The sequence below is a fragment of the Abramis brama genome (assembly GCF_963993115.1).
Source record: "Abramis brama genome assembly, chromosome: 5".
Lineage (NCBI taxonomy): Eukaryota > Metazoa > Chordata > Actinopteri > Cypriniformes > Leuciscidae > Abramis > Abramis brama.
The window spans coordinates 20232259-20250617 of record NC_139967.1 but is presented as its reverse complement, the minus strand read 5'-3'; the positions used below and the strand labels follow the sequence as shown (position 1 = coordinate 20250617).

The 18359-nt window shown below is 38.4% G+C and overlaps 1 protein-coding gene across 1 annotated transcript; it reads right to left on the bottom strand.

The window, feature by feature from the left end:
• Window positions 1-704: 704 nt before the first annotated feature.
• Window positions 705-16049, bottom strand: LOC311083411 (myosin heavy chain, fast skeletal muscle-like). The gene is made up of 41 exons (XM_084114899.1): window positions 15956-16049; window positions 15773-15809; window positions 15013-15231; window positions 14775-14918; window positions 14534-14690; window positions 14406-14433; window positions 14120-14234; window positions 11982-12074; window positions 10988-11051; window positions 10796-10894; window positions 10611-10714; window positions 10387-10525; window positions 10118-10236; window positions 9874-10023; window positions 9619-9789; window positions 9227-9527; window positions 9062-9126; window positions 8884-8971; window positions 8676-8793; window positions 8460-8583; window positions 8219-8355; window positions 7858-8113; window positions 6685-6927; window positions 6403-6579; window positions 6168-6313; window positions 5993-6083; window positions 5520-5909; window positions 5318-5444; window positions 4997-5115; window positions 4588-4784; window positions 4318-4501; window positions 4059-4224; window positions 3851-3975; window positions 3431-3739; window positions 3108-3311; window positions 1944-2069; window positions 1683-1853; window positions 1467-1571; window positions 1282-1377; window positions 1034-1165; window positions 705-892 (listed from the first exon to the last, which is right to left on the bottom strand). Exons 3-41 carry the CDS (start codon window positions 15217-15219, stop codon window positions 878-880), a joined length of 5802 nt encoding a protein of 1933 aa, XP_083971025.1. The 5' UTR covers window positions 15220-15231; window positions 15773-15809; window positions 15956-16049; the 3' UTR covers window positions 705-877.
• Between the last annotated feature and the right edge of the window lie 2310 nt (window positions 16050-18359).

Below are 18359 nucleotides of genomic sequence, written 5' to 3'. Positions count from 1 at the left end.
GGTAAGAGGCTGCAAATACACACCAGCAAATTTACCACCGCGGGAACGGCAAACTTTTTATTCTGACTGTGGTTTTTGTTTTTTTTCTGTTTTTGTTTTGTTTATTAATATTGGTACACACTGTGTTTATCTATACTTTTTGTCAGTGTTTACACTCTTATTTGTGTTTATAATCAATAAAAAAACCTTGGAGAAAAATAAATAAAATTAAAATAAATCAGGTGGTGTGCCAAAGTTGTAGGCTGGGGGTAGTTGTGGGTGGAGCTGTGATTTCACATGTAGGTGAATTTATGTCTACACTTCTGTGAAGCCCTGACTCTGCCCCAGTACAGTTTGTGTTAAGCCATCGCAAGTCTGGTTGTTTGATGAGAAAGAGATAAAATGTAGTTGAAATAAACGCGTTAAGAATCCGAACAGCTGTTGCAGCGGAGGAGGAGGACTATTATTCTGTTGAGAGGAACCATAGAGAGGAACTGATGAACAACTGACGGCACGGTTTAATGTCTGGTTGACCAATCAGCGGAAAAAGGGGTGTTTCACTCCCGCCCACATGTAGAGATGAATATTCAAGCTGATTGTTTTCAACCCCAGAACATAAAAACGAAATATCAAGCGAAAATCTTTTATTTTTATTTTTTTTTAATGATAAATGGAAAAGGCGCAGTGTTCTATATTTCTTTCAATATTAAGTAAAAAAGTGAATGTTCAATTCATTATTTTTTATTTATTTGTGAGTAACATTCCTCTAAAGATCACTCCAAAACAAATGTTTGCACATGGTAAGGACAGATTTATTTCAAACAATTTTTTAAAAGTAATTCTACAGAACAATCATATTATATGACTTCAGTAGAGGCTCCCTTTGGGTTTGAGGGTTTCACTCTTCTTTCGCCTAAAACAAAATGAAGCACATTCATAAGTCATGTAGATAATCAGTACATTTTCAAGAATAAGCTGAATACTACATATGTTTCTACTCTGTAAATGTGAGAACGATTCTACTGAGTACAGACTCTGAAATTATGCAACTGACCTTTCCAGCATCACGGCTCTTGGCTCTGAGCTTGTTGACCTGAGACTCAGAAATGTCGGCACGCTCCTCAGCCTCCTCAAGCTCATGCTGCACCTTCCTCAACTTGGACAGGTGAGTGTTGGCTTGCTCCTCCTAAAGAGTAAAATTTTGACCATGCTTGTTAACTAAGCTGTGGAGCAGCAGTGATATCTCACCAGTAAATAAATTACTAATTAATTAATAATCAATGTGCAAAAATATATACATACCGCCTCCTCAGACTGCCTCTTGTAGACTTTAACCTTCAGCTGCAGCTTATCAACCAGATCCTGAAGTCTGTTGATGTTCTTCTTGTCCTCCTCAGTCTAAAAACAATTTCATAGATTTATTCTAAATATTTTACTATAAATGCATGTATTAATGACTCAATGGATTTAGTCAGACATGGTCATACCTGATAAGAGAGCTCTTTCACTCTCCTCTCATATTTGCGGACACCTTTAACAGCATCTACTCCACGTCTCTGCTCTGCTTCAACTTCAGCCTCAAGCTCACGGACCTTTGATAGCACATAAAAATTCTCAGACAAGTACAAGTGTAGTCATTGGGAACCTGAGATAATGCTTTAATTTTAAAATTATGTTTGTTGTGATCCCTTAAAAGTTCTCACCCTGCTCTCCAACTTCTGGAGTTGTTTCTTTCCTCCTTTCATGGCCAGACTCTCAGCCTCATCCAGACGGTGCTGCAGGTCCTTCACTGTGACCTCCAGATTCTTCTTCATCCTCTCAAGGTGAGAACTGGTGTCCTGCTCCTTCTTCAGCTCTTCTGCCATCATTGCAGCCTTTTGCATTAATACAGAAAGTCATTAGATCCACATAATTTTTAAGTATGGAAACATCTTTTGAAACATTTGGCAGCTACTGTTGCTCACATCAGTGATGGCCTTCTTGGCTTTCTCCTCTGCATTTCTGGCTTCCTGTACAGTGTCATCAACTTCACTCTGGACCTGAACAAGGTCAGCCTCAAGCTTCTTCTTGGTGTTCAGGAGACTTGTGTTCTACAAAATTAAAAGCAATAGTTTAACCATTTTGAAAGATGCTCTCAATTTCCTTCATTGTAAGTAGGGATTCTCCAATCAGGATTTTTGCAGCTGATCCTGATCATTCAGGATTTACATAAAATGTAAACTCTCTGTTGACTCCTTACACCCTGAAAGGCATTTTTAATGATTTCACATCTAAGTGGCATACTTTTTCATGCTTGACATGATGATTATTAGAAAGTATACATGACATGTCATGAAATCAAGTTTGAGCTTGTTCACAATCATGTCAACTGCATCTGATCCAAATTCTGTGTTGAAATCTCAAAGCAATCAAAAGTTATGACATTTAGAATCATGGTAGCCTTTTATCAAAAGTCCAAAAACCTCTCCAAACAAGTGATCTGAGTGTTTTACTGAACATAAGAACTACTTACATGTGTAAATGCCACAAAGCATAAAAATATTTATAATAACATAGAATAAGTAACAAGCAATAAGATCCCGAATGATGACTGATGATCTTCCAGCGCTGTTTCAGCTGTGCGCTCCAATTCTATGGCACACAGTAAATCTCCTGTCAATCTGAGCGATCAAACCAATCAAATTGCGCTCCACATCATCTCTACCTACCATACCCAAGATCCAGTTTCCATTTTTTGGACACGATCAGATCCTGGAAGTCCTATAGCTTTAGCCAAGCAGCGTGTCATGTTACTCCATGAGGATTTTCTTAAGAGCTACGCATCATGTTATGTTGTGTGGGCTCATTTGAATCGAGACAGCCTGTTCTCAATAAAGATGTGTGATTTACTATGTTTTGCTGATGTTTCGTGAAGTTGCAAAACAAAACGTGGCACAAAATCCTCATCTGTATACTGTTTACATGTTTACAACATTACTGTTTGCCATTTTTATGGTATTATGTCAATAAATTGCGATCGGTTTGTGAAATCGTCCAAATTTAGTGACTACAGATAGACTATTGGCCGATACCGATCTGCGGCTGATCGATCAATGCATCCCTAATTATAAGAAACAAAATGCCCTTACCTGAGAGTGCAGCAGCCCAACACGCTCACTGGCGTCCACCAGCTCTTGTTCAGCCACTTTGCGGCCTCTCTCTGTCTGCTCCAGAGCAGCTCTCAGCTCCTCAATCTCAGACTGCATCAGAGTGTTTCTGCGCTCCACCATGGCCACCTGCTCCTTCATGTCTTCCTGTCCTCTCTGGGCATCATCAAGGTGCAGTTGGGCATCCTGAACAAAACAATAGCTTTACAATAAGCTTTTGATGTATTTTCTGTTGGCTTTTTTATTAACAGGTTGGATTATACAAACATATTAATACATCACAAAGTCGAACAGAAGTCAAATACCTTGAGTTGTCCCTGAACGTTCCTGAGCTGTTTCTGGGCCTCAGCAGCCTGGCGATTGGCGTGGCTCAGCTGAATTTCCATCTCATTAAGGTCTCCCTCCATCTTCTTCTTGATTCTCAGGGCATCATTCCTGCTCCTGACTTCAGAGTCCAGAGTGCCCTGCATGGATTCAATGACTCTCTGGCTGTTCCTCTTGATCTGCTCCATCTCCTCATCCTTCTCTGCAAGCTTCCTGTCAATCTCACTTTTGACCTGATTTAGCTCAAGCTGGACACGAAGAATCTTGGACTCCTCATGCTCCAGGGTGCCCTATGAAATATAAAAATATTTATATTTCAGTAATTTCAGAATTAAAATAATATTTAACAACACAGTAAAATGGTTTGAACAAGAATGACATATTAATCTCCAGATACTCACTTCGGCCTCTTCCAGGGCAGTCTGAATCTCTGACTTCTCAGTCTCCACTGTTTTCTTGGCCTTTTCCAGTTCATGGATGCTCTTACCAGTCTCACCTAACTGCTCTGTCAGATCTGAAATCTCCTCTACAAGTTATAAAGAAAATATTATCAACATAAATATATTGTGAATCACTACAGATTTAACACCGTAAGACATTGAATCTTACGCTGCAGATTCTTGTTCTCTCTCTTTAGCGTCTCCAGCTGATCCAGACTCTCCTCATAGGAGTTCTTCATCTTGAACAGTTCAGTGCTGAGTGAACGAGCCTCTTTCTGAGCACCTTCCAGCTCTGCCTGACCTTCCTCATATTTCTGCTTCCATTCTGCCAGGACCTTTGGTCCAGATATTTCAGGGTCAGGTTTCATATGTAACATGTTGAACAAAGCCCATTCTGGCCATGCTTTTCAAAGAGAAATTGATTGTACCTTGTCAAAGTTTCTCTGCTTCTTGTCAAGGTTAGCAGCCAAACCATTGGCTCTCTCCACATCAATCATGAGGTCCTCCACCTCACCCTGGAGTCTCTGTTTGGTCTTCTCCAGAGATGCACATTTAGAGTTTACTGCCTCAACTTGTTCCTCTGCCTCTTGCAGACGCTGAGCCAGCTTCTTTCTGTTATATTTTTTGTAACATTTAGTCAGAAGATGCATGCAATTGCACAAATTATTAACACATATCACTTCTTTTGATGTACATACTTGGACTCTTCAAGCTCCTCAGTGCGCTGGATGGCATCAGTTTCATATTTGGTTCTCCACTGAGCAACCTCACTGTTGGCCTTTGACATTCCCCGCTGCAGCTCAGCCTTTGCCTCCTGCTCTTCCTCAAACTGCTCACGGAGGAGGTCGCAGTCATGACGGGCTGATTGCACAGCATGGGCCAGTGCGTTCTTAGCCTAAAGGACAAAGTCACATAATATTTACATTAATTCATTTAGCAGACACTTTTATCCAAAGCGACTTACTAATTAGCAATACAAAATGTGATATTAGCTTTATTGTAATTACATTAGCTTTGTTATATAGTGTTGTATTACGTTTTTTGTATTATTAGCTTTGTTGTGTAGTAAGTGGAAATTATGTGTTTGTTTTCATTATGCTATATTACCTTAACCTCCTCTTCAATATGCCTCTTAAGCTCCTCGATTTGCTGAGTGAAAGCTTGTTTGCCTCTGGTGAGCTGAGAAACCAGAGCCTCCTTCTCCTCCAGCTGACGGCCAAACTCACCTGTATAGATTTAAATTCACTGTGTCAGATTGTGCTGTCTCTATCAGTTACTATCAAAACAAACTCTTTGAAAGCAAAATGTAAATAAGTGTGTTTTCTTCTGATAAGACTGTCAGAAATTCAGTGCTATATATGACCTTAATACACCACACTCAGTTACTTTTGGAATACTATTAATTTATTCATGATTGTCAATAGTTACCATTTTCAGTTTGAAGTCTTGCTCTATGAGCACTGAGGTCATTTAACTGGCGAATATTCTCATCATTCTTGGATTTTATTTCACTAAGTTGGTCCTCAAGTGTGCGGCACATCTTCTCAAGATTGCCCTGCAAATACAAAAGTCATTAGATAATTGAAAAACTTCAACATGTTATGTATTCTTTAAACATAAAATGTCCTACTTTTCCTTTGGCAACAGCTTCCATGTTGCTGGAAAGATCGTCAATCTCCATTTTGTATTCACTCTTCTCTTTCTCAAGCTTCTGCTTGACACGCTGCAGGTTGTCGATTTGCTCTCCCAGCTCGGCCACACTGTCTGCCTGCTTCTTGCGGAGGGCACCAGCAGTAGCTTCATGCTGGAGGGTGGACTCTTCAAGATCACGACGCAGCTTCTGGAATTCAGCTTCACGCTTTTTATTCATCTCGATCTGAGCAGCAGTGGCTCCTCCAGCCTCCTCAAGCCTCTCACTGATCTCCTCAAGTTCCCTGGAGAGATCAGCTCTCTGCTTCTCAACCTTGGCACGAGCAGCGCGCTCAGCCTCGATCTCTTCCTCAAGTTCCTCAATGCGGGCCTATGGTGGAAAGTAGTTAATGTGATTTTTATTGTTCAGCATTTAATTATATTGATCGTAATGTTGAAAAAATCTCAAAATACCTGAAGCTCCTTGATCTTCTTTTGGAGTTGAGCACCCAGAGATTGTTCATCTTCTATCTTGCTAAGCAGCTGGCTTGTTTCAAAGTCTTTCCTGTGGGTGTTCAACAATAAGTGGTTTGCAAAACAAAAACAAAACTTAGCAATAATGTTTTCAAAGATTTTATGCTTTAATTACTTTTTTATTTTCTCCTCAGATTGCTGCTTGTCATTCTCCAGGTCCATGATGGACTCTTGGGCTAATTTCAGGTCTCCTTCAAGCTTTCTCTTGGCTCTCTCCAGGTCCATGCGGAGCTTCTTCTCTTGTTCAAGGGAACCCTCAAGCTACAGGACAATGATAAATAAAATATGTTCACAGCAAAAAAACAAAGCTAATTTGATGAATTAATAACATGTTTACATTATCAACTCACATCATCAACTTGCTGCTCAAGCTTTGTCTTGGATTTGGTCAGGGTGTTGACTTTGTCCTCCTCGGCCTGAAGATCATCCAGTGTCTGCTGATGTGACTCTTGGAGGGCTTTCTTCTCCTTCGTAAGCTTGGCAATGCTCTCATCCTGAGCTGCCATTTCTTCTGTCAAGTTCTTCACCTGTGTGATTTTTGTTCCAAATAAGCTTATATTTTACACTTCATTTTCTATATCAACACATAAAACAGAGATTAAATCTAATCTTAAACAAACTCAATCTCCAACCTTATTCTCAGTGGCATGTTTCTCCTTCTCCACTTTAGCCAAGGTGAGCTCCAAGTCATCAATGTCTTTCTTCAGCTCAGAGCACTCATCCTCCAGTTTCCTCTTCTTGGCTGTCAGTTCAGCATTGATTTCTTCCTCATCCTCCAGTCTCTCAGTTGTCTCTTTGAGTTTAGCTTCAAGCTGGATTTTGCTTTTGATCAGACCCTCACACCTCTCCTCAGCATCTGAGAGATTCTCAGCTTCCTGTTAAGAAAATAGGTTGCTATATCATTGGAAACCACATTGCTCATTTTAACGTGTCAGACTGCAACTCATACTGTGTGAGAAGAAAATCTCTCTTGTGTTAAATTTAGGGCAAGTTAACGCGACAATAACGCTTTAACAGTTAAAAAAAAATAAAAAATAGTGATGTTAATGTAGGCTTTATTTGACGCTATGAATCACCCGTAGGTCAAGCCAGGGTTGCCAGATCTACGTTTTTCCCTACATCAAACATTATTTGTAGCTCCTCCCGTCCAATAATAGACCAAATAAGTATATTCTTTCACTTTAATATATCTCGAAAAACATGCATGAATCTCAGAAGGTATTCTGATTTCATATATATATATATATGAAAGATACAGTATACAACTTACCAAAATCCGTATCATGACTCATAATCATTCAATCTGTGTTTCAACCGCGGAAAGACGTCAATAAAACAACTTGTGAACAATATCACTTAATGTTACATTTACCTCAGGAAAGTTATCAAGTTGTCACTCACAGTTTGTTAGTTAGCTATAAAAACACTAAAGAAGAGCTTATTTACTGTTAATTATATATGTATGTTTGAATAAATTCGCCATGAAGTGTTTATGAAAACTACCTTATAACTGAGTTGTACAAACATTTCAGCTTTTTGTTTGAGTGTAAATAGCCTATTATATCTGGATATAAATAGCAGTTGAATATAATAGCTCTGTTGTTAATTTAAAATTATAATATTATAGTGTACCAAATGAGAAGGTTCCCTGTATTGTTTGCAGCATTAATTGGGAGAGATTATTTTTCCTCAAGAAAACTCTAATTATTGGTATCAGTATTGGCATCGGCCGATATCATTCTGAATAATCAGCTATCGGTATCAGCAGAGAAATTTATTATCGGTGCATCTCAAAAAATACTCACAGATGCTACTTGTAGCTGTAGATCATTTTTCTCTTGCAGCAGTGCTACCATCTTCTCTTCAAGTTCCTTCTTTTTGGCTTCAGCCTTGGCAAGATCTTCTTTGCATTTTACAAAGTCCTCTTTCATGTTTGCCAGCTCTTTCTCAGTTTCGGCACTCTTCAGTAGAGGCTTAACCTTGTAGTAAACCTTCATCCATGGCCAGTGTTTGACATTCATGAATGAACGGATGTTGTATTGGATGGTGTAAATGGACTCCCTATGAAAAATTCATCATTAAATGCCATACTCATTATAATTATATAAATTATAATTTGTTTCCACAGTTATTGTTGATGTCATCTTTACTAATGACAATACTCACCTCCTTTCCATCATCTTCACAAATTCCCTCCTCATCACGTAGCCACGGCAGAGAGCCTGAGTCATTGTGACCAGAGCAGCCAATTTCTCATCACGCATCTCCTCAAGAGTACCCAGAAGACCAGCTTTGAAGAACACCTGGATTTATGTAAAACAGTAAATCAAAAAATATTGATTTAACCTGTATAAGCTAAATGACCATGATCACTGAATCTTTGAAATTTGTAAAGCTAAATATGAACCTTTGTGGTTCCAAATCTGTACTCGTCATGATTCACGTCGATGGATCCCAGGAGTTTCTCACTGGCCTTCTTGTTATCCATAAACTGTCCCTCTGGGATAACACTGGCATTCAGCACCTTGTATCTATGGAAGATGGGAAGATTTATCAAAATGATTTATATCTTCTAATAAAGAGTCTCCAACAGGAAATTGTATTTTTATGTGGTGTCATTTACCTCTGTTTGAAGTCACCATAGAGGATTCTGCTGGGGAAGCCCTTTCTGCAGATTCTGATACCCTCCAATACACCGTTGCACCTCAGCTGGTGGATAACCAGGAAGTTCTCCATGAGACCTATAACAAAGTTTACACCATTAACTTGGTAAATTCATTTCATTATATAAATTGAGTGGCAGAATATCTGTAAACTTTTTAATACTTTACCTGGAGTCTTGGACTCATTGGGAATCAGGCAACGCACAAAGTGAGGGTGAGTGCTCCTCAAGTTGGTCATGAGTTTGCCCAAGTTCTCCTGTGAAGAATAGAAAAGGGTTACCATGCTTTGTATTTCTCTTTTTCTTCAAATACAGAAATATTGCTGTGATGTCATCTCTATACATACCCTGAACTGGGAGGAAACAGTCTGCATGGAACCACCCTTCTTCTTGCCTCCTTTTTTACCAGTCTCTATTGAGATAAATATACAAAAGAACATGTATAAATGCAAAAACAAGAAAGAAAGTGCAAAGCTAAATCAAAAATTGGTTAAATTGATTTTTTTCTTTACCCTCAACAACAGGTGGGTAGAGAGTAGCCAGCAATTTTACAGGAGACTTCTGGTACAGCTGCACAGCAGACTCATTCAGTGGATCCTTGTTCTTGTCCAACCAGCCAGAAATGTTGTAGTCCACAGTTCCAGCGTAGTGAACCAGGGAGAAGTGGGCTTCAGCCTTGCCTTTGACAGGCTTTGGTTTCTGGAAAGCATTGCTCTTGCCAAGATGCTGATCATATAACTTGTTCTTGAAAGAAGTGTCTGAAGCCTTGGGGAACATGCACTCCTCTTCAAGGATGGAGAAGATACCCATGGGCTGTTTATAAAAGAATGTTGTTTAAGTATTACAATTTTAAGATTTCAAGCATAGAAATTGGAAATGAATAAGTTCATAAACCAGTAAAAACCTTCTCAATGAGCTCAATGCAAGCAGCCAAGTCCATGCCGAAGTCAATGAACTCCCAAACAATGCCCTCCTTCTTGTACTCCTCTTGCTCCAGCACAAACATGTGGTGGTTGAAAAACTGTTGCAGTTTCTCATTGGTGAAGTTGATACACAGCTGCTCCATGCTGTTGAACTGGATGAAGAAACAGAACCATTTACTGACTTCTGAATATCACTCAATGTTCCATTAAAAAAGAGATAAAAGAATCATTTTTACATCAAAGATCTCAAAGCCAGCAATATCCAGAACACCAATGAAGAAGTTTCTTTGTTGTTTTGTGTCCAACATCTGGTTGATACGAACAACCATCCACAAGAACATCCTCTCATAGATAGATTTGGCCAAGGCGCTAACAGAGTTGTACACCTGTAAGTAGAATAGAGTGGATATTATTCTGCTTCTGCAGTAATTAGCCAGAATTTTAGGTTAAGCACATGGCATGCTGGAAATGTTATTATACCTGTGGCACGGTCTGGCCTTTGGTCACAAACTCATTTCCGACCTTGACTCTGGGGTAGCACAAAGCCTTCAGCATATCAGCAGAGTTCAAACCCAGAAGATAGGCAACTTTGTCAGCCTCTGCAATTAAAAAAGTTGCACAAAAATCCATCCCTTTTCTTGCCTTGAAAACTAAATGAAACCACACTTTTCTTTGTGAAAATAGAAATAAGGATCTCTCCATTCAAAGCACTGCATGTTATGACACATATTAGTACAATTTAGTCTCACCCTCTGTGCCATCAGGCTCAGCCTGCTCCTCACGCTGCTTCTGCTTGAACTTCATGTTGCCATGATGAAGCACAGCTCCAGTGAACTTGTAGATCCCCATTTTCTCCTCATTAGTAAAGCCCAGAATGTCAATAGCAGTCTGAAAATTACAGAGAAGAATGCACTCTGGGATCTTTTCTGCCATATAAACATACAGTATGTCAATATTCATAGCAATGACTCACATCAGTAGCAACCAGCTCCTCTTTATCATCAATGCTGGCCACTGTGATCTGACCCATACTGCACATAGGGTAGTCATAGGGGTTGGTGGTGATTAGCGTCATTTCTGTAAAATACACAGATTTTTTGAAACAGTGTCTTACATTATTATCTGGCATTTAACACTGAATGTAATGTGTGCACCTACCAAGCAGCTCAGGCTTATGGTTGGTCATCATCTGGTAGAAGATGTGGTAGCCTCTCTCATCTGGAAGCTGGAATGTCACTCTAGACTTCTCCAGCAGATCTGTTGAGACAATGTACTTGAGTCACAATCATCTGAAGAGTGACAGATCAAGACAGATGTTCAGGATGGATCAATGAAATCGTGTCCACGTACATGTCTCAATGTCAGCACTAGCCAGTTTTCCAGTGGTGCCGAAGTGAATTCTGATAAATTTACCCTGTTTGAAACAAAATGGCACAATCATGGTTCGAATTACGTGGGAGCCAGTGGGAGCTGAGCTCCCATAGAGAGAGGATGAGCTCCCATGAAAGCAGTAAAATCATACACCTGTGGGGGTCTCTAAAAATCATCAGCACCATTATTTTAAATTACAAATAAAGCACTTTTTCCTTCAGACTACTGTAGCATGACTTAAAAGATAGGACAAGATGCCAAACACATGGATCTCGCGGGATCTCGGATCGTCATCACACTACGGTACATCCTTATGCTTAAATCAAGTGATAAAAGTGCCGCTGCGGTCATTGGCGCGGATACTGTGTTTGTTTGTGGCTCGCGCACAGTCTTCACTCGGGCGCGCTTCAATCCGTTGTGCAGACTCTCTATTCGTTCCAGTAAAATTACAAAACAAAATGCACACAAACGTGTCTCTGCCTGATATAGAACCACTTATAAACATAATCGGATTTGATGGGGAAAAAAAAAACTGATATGAGTGCGGATTCGAACCCAGAACGTCTAACGCGTTTGGCAAAAGTTCTACCACTGGACCACTTAAGTACACGATCGAATCTGTCGGATCTATTTCACTCACGTGAAAATTCTGACAAAAAACTAACAGCATACATTAGACCTCATTAAACGACAAATTAAACCAAATGTACTATTTAAATTGAATTGTGTTACCAACGCTTTTTATTAAATTTGTATTATATTTACAAATTTTTATATTACATTATTAAGCTACCGCGCCTGCTCACAGGCTACTTTTTTTTTTCTTTTTTTTTTTAAAGAGACCCCCACAAAGATGAAATCATAATTCGAACCCTGGGCACAATACATAAATAATCTCTTTATAGAAAACTCTGTATAGAAAAATCCAACACAATTGACTAACTATATTGTAAATAAAAAGTGGTTTACTTACAAAACGAGAGGAGTTGTCATTTCTCACAGTCTTGGCATTACCATAAGCCTCAAGCAGAGGGTTGGCAGCAATGATCTGGTCCTCAAGAGAGCCCTGTGATGTTTGAAGGGTTTTCAGTTATTTTCAGTTATTTTCTATTTAATGACTAAACACTATTTATAGGCACTTCACAAATTCACATATCATGTGAGATCAGAGTTTCCGCTAGAAAAAAATGGTGCCGGTCACTTTGACCGGCAGAGGTTTCGTTTTCCGGACATTTTGAAGATATGCCGGTCAAATATCGCCTCTTAATTAGTCAAGTTGAGGAAAACTGGAGGAAGGCTATGTAACTTAAAAAATGACATAATCAGGCCGAATGCAACATGTTTATTAGCCTAACTTTCAAATAAAAAAAACGGGAAAAAAAACATGAACGTCCGATTGGCGTCAATCAACGCCAATTGTTTTTACTATGGTTTCACATTCATAGTTTAACAAACCAATCCCCCTTCCCCACATAAAATATCTGAAGCCTATTGTTTTTACTCAAGTGAACTTCCCAGTGTCTCTCCACAACTTGCAATGCGCATAAGCCGCGTAACCTTGTTCTCTGCAAGGCGACTTTGCTGCTTCGTCTTGATCCGATTCTGCAGCGAGAACCCCCTCTCTGCAAGAACACTCGAGACCCATTTTCTACTATGGTTTTGTACGTTTCTTCATTCGGATCTATTTGCGATCCATTCCATTCTAAACAAACAACGCAGTTTATATGCTTCGTCCTTGTTTCATTATTCATTAAGATAATAATTAATAAATGCGCGCATAATTATCAGTGAACTTGATAAATGTTGCAGATATGTTTTGCTATGCATGCACAAACAAATGCCTTTCAACTTATTTGTGCAAAATTCAGAATAAAATGAATGTGCAGCAATTTGTACAAATAGAGAGTCTATGTCTACTATACGTGTTGTAGCCATTAAATAAGCTCATTTAGTTTAATATTTGTTAAAATATTATGATGTTATTTTTTTTATTTATGTTGATTATGAAAAGTGAACCGCACGAGTATGCGCAATATCGAGAGACATGGAGCGGGTCAGACATGATTTTGACCACTTAAATTAAGTTTGGTTTTGTAGAATGACTTTTTTGAAGTGAATTTCGTTTTGTATAAATTGTATCTTAATTTTAATAATTTTTTTATCAACCAATTGCCTGTATTTAATAAATAAGCAGCAAAATATAGCAGACGATAGGCCTAATCATTGCATTGCTCGTGAACGAGAGCGCATCTCATCCTAATTTAACGAAACTCAGCGTAGGCATCACAGACATGAAATATATCTTAAGAAAGCTTGAAATGTCTTTTTAACAATTTAAAACGAAAAGAAATAGGCTACTCTCTGATTATGTAATCCATGATGTGCATATCTCTCTAGGCGCGTTCACTAAGGAGATGGCGATCGTCAACTTCATCTTTACAGCTGTTGTTGCTGTTAATAAACTAAAAATAATAGGCCTATAATTTGATTAAACAATAAATTAAATGAAATTGTAATTATATTAAAAAAGCAACAAAACAAAAAATCCTGTTTAAGTTTTTTTTTTTTTTTTTTTTTTTACACGCATTAAATTAAGGTAGGCTACTGAGTCACTGCCCTCAGTGCCCAGAAAAGCGCTGAAACGGAGATGAAGGGGAACCCGTTTTTATTTATTTTTTGGCTTATTTTAACTGGCCCATCCAGTTTTCTGGAGGCCCACCTACAATCAAAATCCTGGCGCCGTTAGTGCTTCGCAGCGGTCTGATATCAAGAAATAACAGGCTGCATTCCACATTGGAATTCAACCAAGCCATGTAATAATGTTTAATAACTTTCAAACGGTAGAGCCTGTTCCTTTATAACATAGCCAAAGGTAGGTGTATTTTTGCTTTATACATTTTAGGCTAATTCTTAAATTCAGATTGTGTTAGGGGGCGGGATTATTAGCCAATTTTAATCGGACAATTTGACCGGAGAGATTTAATTTTGTCGGACATTTCATTTTTTTTTCCGGCCAATGTCCGGCAATTACCGGACAACGGAAACCCTGTGTGAGATGAGTGTAAATCACCATCATTCAAAATAAAATGTATGTAGTTTTATATCTCATACCTGCATTTTGCCAGGAGTAGGTTCTTTCTTCTTTTCACTACCTGCCACTGCAACTGTGGCAAAGTACTGGATGACACGTTTGGTGTTCACAGTCTTTCCAGCACCAGATTCTCCACTAGTTTATGAGAGATTATAGAAAACAGAAGTTTAAAAGACATGTAGACTTTTCAAAGTATATTCAGAAGTTCATTCTTAAATTCTGTTTTGTAAGTATCTCCATATAGATTTGCCATTTACATTATACTTTAATTTTTGTCATGGTCTGAGAGAAGTATTGAATACTTACGTAATCAGGACAGACTGATTTTCTCTATCTGTTGATTGTAATGTGTAAAATATCCGATAAATATTGCATATATTAACATCATCAAATTCACCTTAATGAATTCTATAGAATTCAATTCCATGTCTTACCAGTCAGCATGAACTGATATGCGTTGTCAGAGACAGAGAAGATGTGGGGTGGGGCCTCCATACGCTTTTTGCCTCTGTAGGCAGCCACCACTTCTGCATCATACACTGGGAGCCACTTGTAGGGGTTCACAGTTGCGCAGAAGAGTCCAGAGTAGGTCTGAAATGAGCAGAGACATGGTCAGATTGCAACAACACAGACAAAATTAACTTAAATGCTTTTTTATGTTGTTTCAGAACTTACATAGATCATCCATGCAGCATAACGCTCTTTGAGGTTATACAGCACAGAGGCTTCATTGAGATGGGTCATCATGGCCATGTCCTCAATCTTGTCATACTTGGGAGGATTCATTGGGTAGACATCTTCTTCCTTAGCAACTCTCTCCTATAAATGTGATAAATTAGATATTAGATATAAAAGAAAACAATGTAATAAGTAATTTAATGAGCATCTACATTAAGTAGAAATTAAAACTCACCTCCTTAGTGTCAAGCAAAATAACTGTGGCTTTGCCACCCTCTTTGCTCTTGATTGTTCCCTTGAGGTACAACTCTTTGGCATCAGCCACATAGCAGGCAGTCTTGGCATCAAACGGTTTGTTCTGAGCCTCAATTCTCTCTTTCTCAGGCTTACGAAGGTAAATGGCAGCCTTGCCATAAACCGCCATCTCAGCGTCTGTACTCATGGTGGCGGCTTACTAAAATTTGGATAAGAAACATTGACATACTTTTTGAATCAATAAAATAAGTACTGATAATCAAACACACTGTCCACAAACAGTATTCATAGAGGGTCTCATGTAGTTAAGGTCTTTATAGAATATTAAAGTGAAAAGGCCTATTCAAATGTAAAAAGTGTGAACACAAAAGTCCTTAATTTATGGTGTCTCTAATTAAATCATCTTTCACAATATGCATTTTGTTGATATATTATAATACATAAAAAAACTGCATTAACAAATTAAACTAAACTTTTTCAACACTTATTTTTTGTTTCAGTTATGTACCACATGTTATATCAGTTATATACCACAGTGTCCATATTTATAAAAGTGTCAAGAGTCCCAGTTAAAATCTGCCAATAGACAAGTATAAAATTCTTAAGTAATTTATTTAAAAAAAACAACACAAAAAAAACAGCACATCTATGATAAACTAGAGTCTACATGCATCTGAAAACATGCTAATATTTAACCACGTCTTTTTAATGCAGTAATGCAGTGTGTTGCTACCACCTACCTTCCTCCTCTTGAAGACCAGATTAAATTTTAACACCCTGTAAAGGAATTCAGTTTAAAAAAAAATACATTTAGGCATATATGGTAATCATATCTTTTTAAAGACTTTTTCTGTCATATCACTTCACTTAGTATAATCTCATACTAATAACAACATCAAATGCAAAGTATTTCAGCTTCTTACCACAAGCAGGAACTCCTCTAGGCTCCTATGAGACTGGCTGTGCTCTCCTCAAAACTTATATTGAGGTCAATTTGCACACTAAGCAGAGGCTATAAATGGATAAGCTTAAGAGTCCTAATTTATGGTAAGAAGCTACACCTATTCTCAGTCATCAACAGATATGACATCATTTTACACATCAGTTATAGGTATCACATATTTGACAATGCAATAGTTTGATAATGTGTCCGTATTTTGAATAAATTACATGATAGTCATAGTCATAATCATCTATATATTTTTAATTTACATATTTTTAAATATCTTTTTACATTTATACTTCATAAATATTTCATTTTTAATTGACTGACAAGAAAAAAAAATGATTTTAATTTGTGGGGAATTATTTTCAGTTGCAGATTAAATTGGAATAATATTAAAACAAACATATAAAGACACATTTGATATCTAATATTTTTCACAAAGAAAAGCATGTATAACAGAAATGGCCATATAAGTGATTGACTGCATGGAAGATTGCCATCCAAGCTGTCTCATAAAAAAAATACCATAATAGTTCACTCCCAGTGTATGAGTCTAGTGTCTATTTATACCTAATGCTTTTTATGATTGGGATGGGTAGACTATATTACTCGATGAGGGGAAAGATTCAGTGATTTTTCCATTTGCTTTGTCGTGAACACTGCTGTGTTTCCATTTTTATTTGTGTTTATTGCAATGTTTCCATATTTTAATGTTAGACATCTTTAAACGTAGGGTGCTTTCACACTTGGTTCGATTGCCTGTTCCGAACCCGAGTTCGATTGCTTCCCCCAGCCCCCGATGGACTGTGTTCACATTATATTATTTGTATCCGAACCGCGGTACGCTTGCGTCGTCAAACTGCAGCTGGCGCGTACACGTGTTGCTTGGTAACCGCTATGAAAAAGCGTCAAAATGGATAGAATTGCTCGCTTTACATTTCTTCTTCTTTTTTGAACCTTTGGTTTTGTTTTCAAAGAAAAGATACAGAAACACACTTGCGTCTGTCTGCCGCAAAAGTATTAAAACCGTTCCAAAGACAGCGGGATGTCCGCCGAAGAAAATTTTTGTGGAGGCAAGCAGAAATCATCTCTCTGCTTGCAGTGCGTCAATCCCGCTTTTCGTCAAGGTAAGTGTATATAGACCCTTTTACAGTTGTTAAACACACGCACGCAGGCACGCACCACATTATACGTCATCAATAGCGGTTCCCTTCCGCGATTTGGTACGATTGCGTTCATATCAGCAGCGAACCGTACCCGAGTTCACATGAACCGTACCCCAGGCCACCTTTTTAAGCGGACCTCGAGTACGGTTCGCGGGTGCGCACCCGAGTTCGGAAAACAGCGTTCACATCATCCAAACGAACCGAACTCTGACGTCATTCGAACCCGGGTGCGCACCAAAAGTGCTAGTGTGAAAGCGCCCTTAATTAGAAGTGGTACAACAATTTGGACTCATTCAAAGTTTATACTTTAACATGAATTTTAAGTTAACATGGAACAAATGACAAAGTATTGTAGCAATTAGTCATCACAACAGTAAAGAACGTCTAACCTCAAATGCCAAAGATATTCTCGTGTATGAATAAAGGAACTAAAGGATTTTTTTTTTTTTAAATCATTGCTCATTTTAAGGTTTTAAAGACTCACTTATATTTGATTAAAAACACTGAATTAATCTATTCAGTATTACATTTCCAGCATCACAGCAGGAGGCATTGCTTGTAGGGTGAAAGTTGGGAATGAGTACTCTGGGGCCCAGAGCTTTACATAATATTGACAGTAACAAATATACAATCAGGATAATAACATGAACAGGCAGACAGACAGTGATTATATCACTGTATAAAAAAAAAAGATAAAAAAAAGTAAGGCATGCATGCAGATCTGGCACCAGCCATGCGCTGATGAGGGGGCGTCTGAAATACCGAGAGGGGGCGATCACCAGATATGCAGTGTATATAAGGCCTACACAATCACGTTACCACGGCACGACAACACCACCAAAAATCAATGTATGCCTGCTTAACCCACATGCTCAGCTGTTTGCGACCCGTTTAACGGAATATTTCGATTAAAACAACCTGAACCGCTACAAAGACAATATAACGCTGAAAACTGTGACTAATTATCAAACATTTTAAATCACAAGCAAAATATTTAATTGTACCTTTAGCCTGCAATCTTCTCTTCGATGATTGAAACCTCCTCAGCAGTAACTCTTTCCATTCGTTTCTGAATTTTCTACTTAGGTCATTTTCAAATGCCAGCTGGATCAGATGTGCTTTTCGTCTATGCAGCATGCTGCGTCTGTGCTCAGAAAATACATTCTTCAGCGTTGAGAGAGTTCTCGCACATAGCAGTCGAGGCCCCAAATTTTA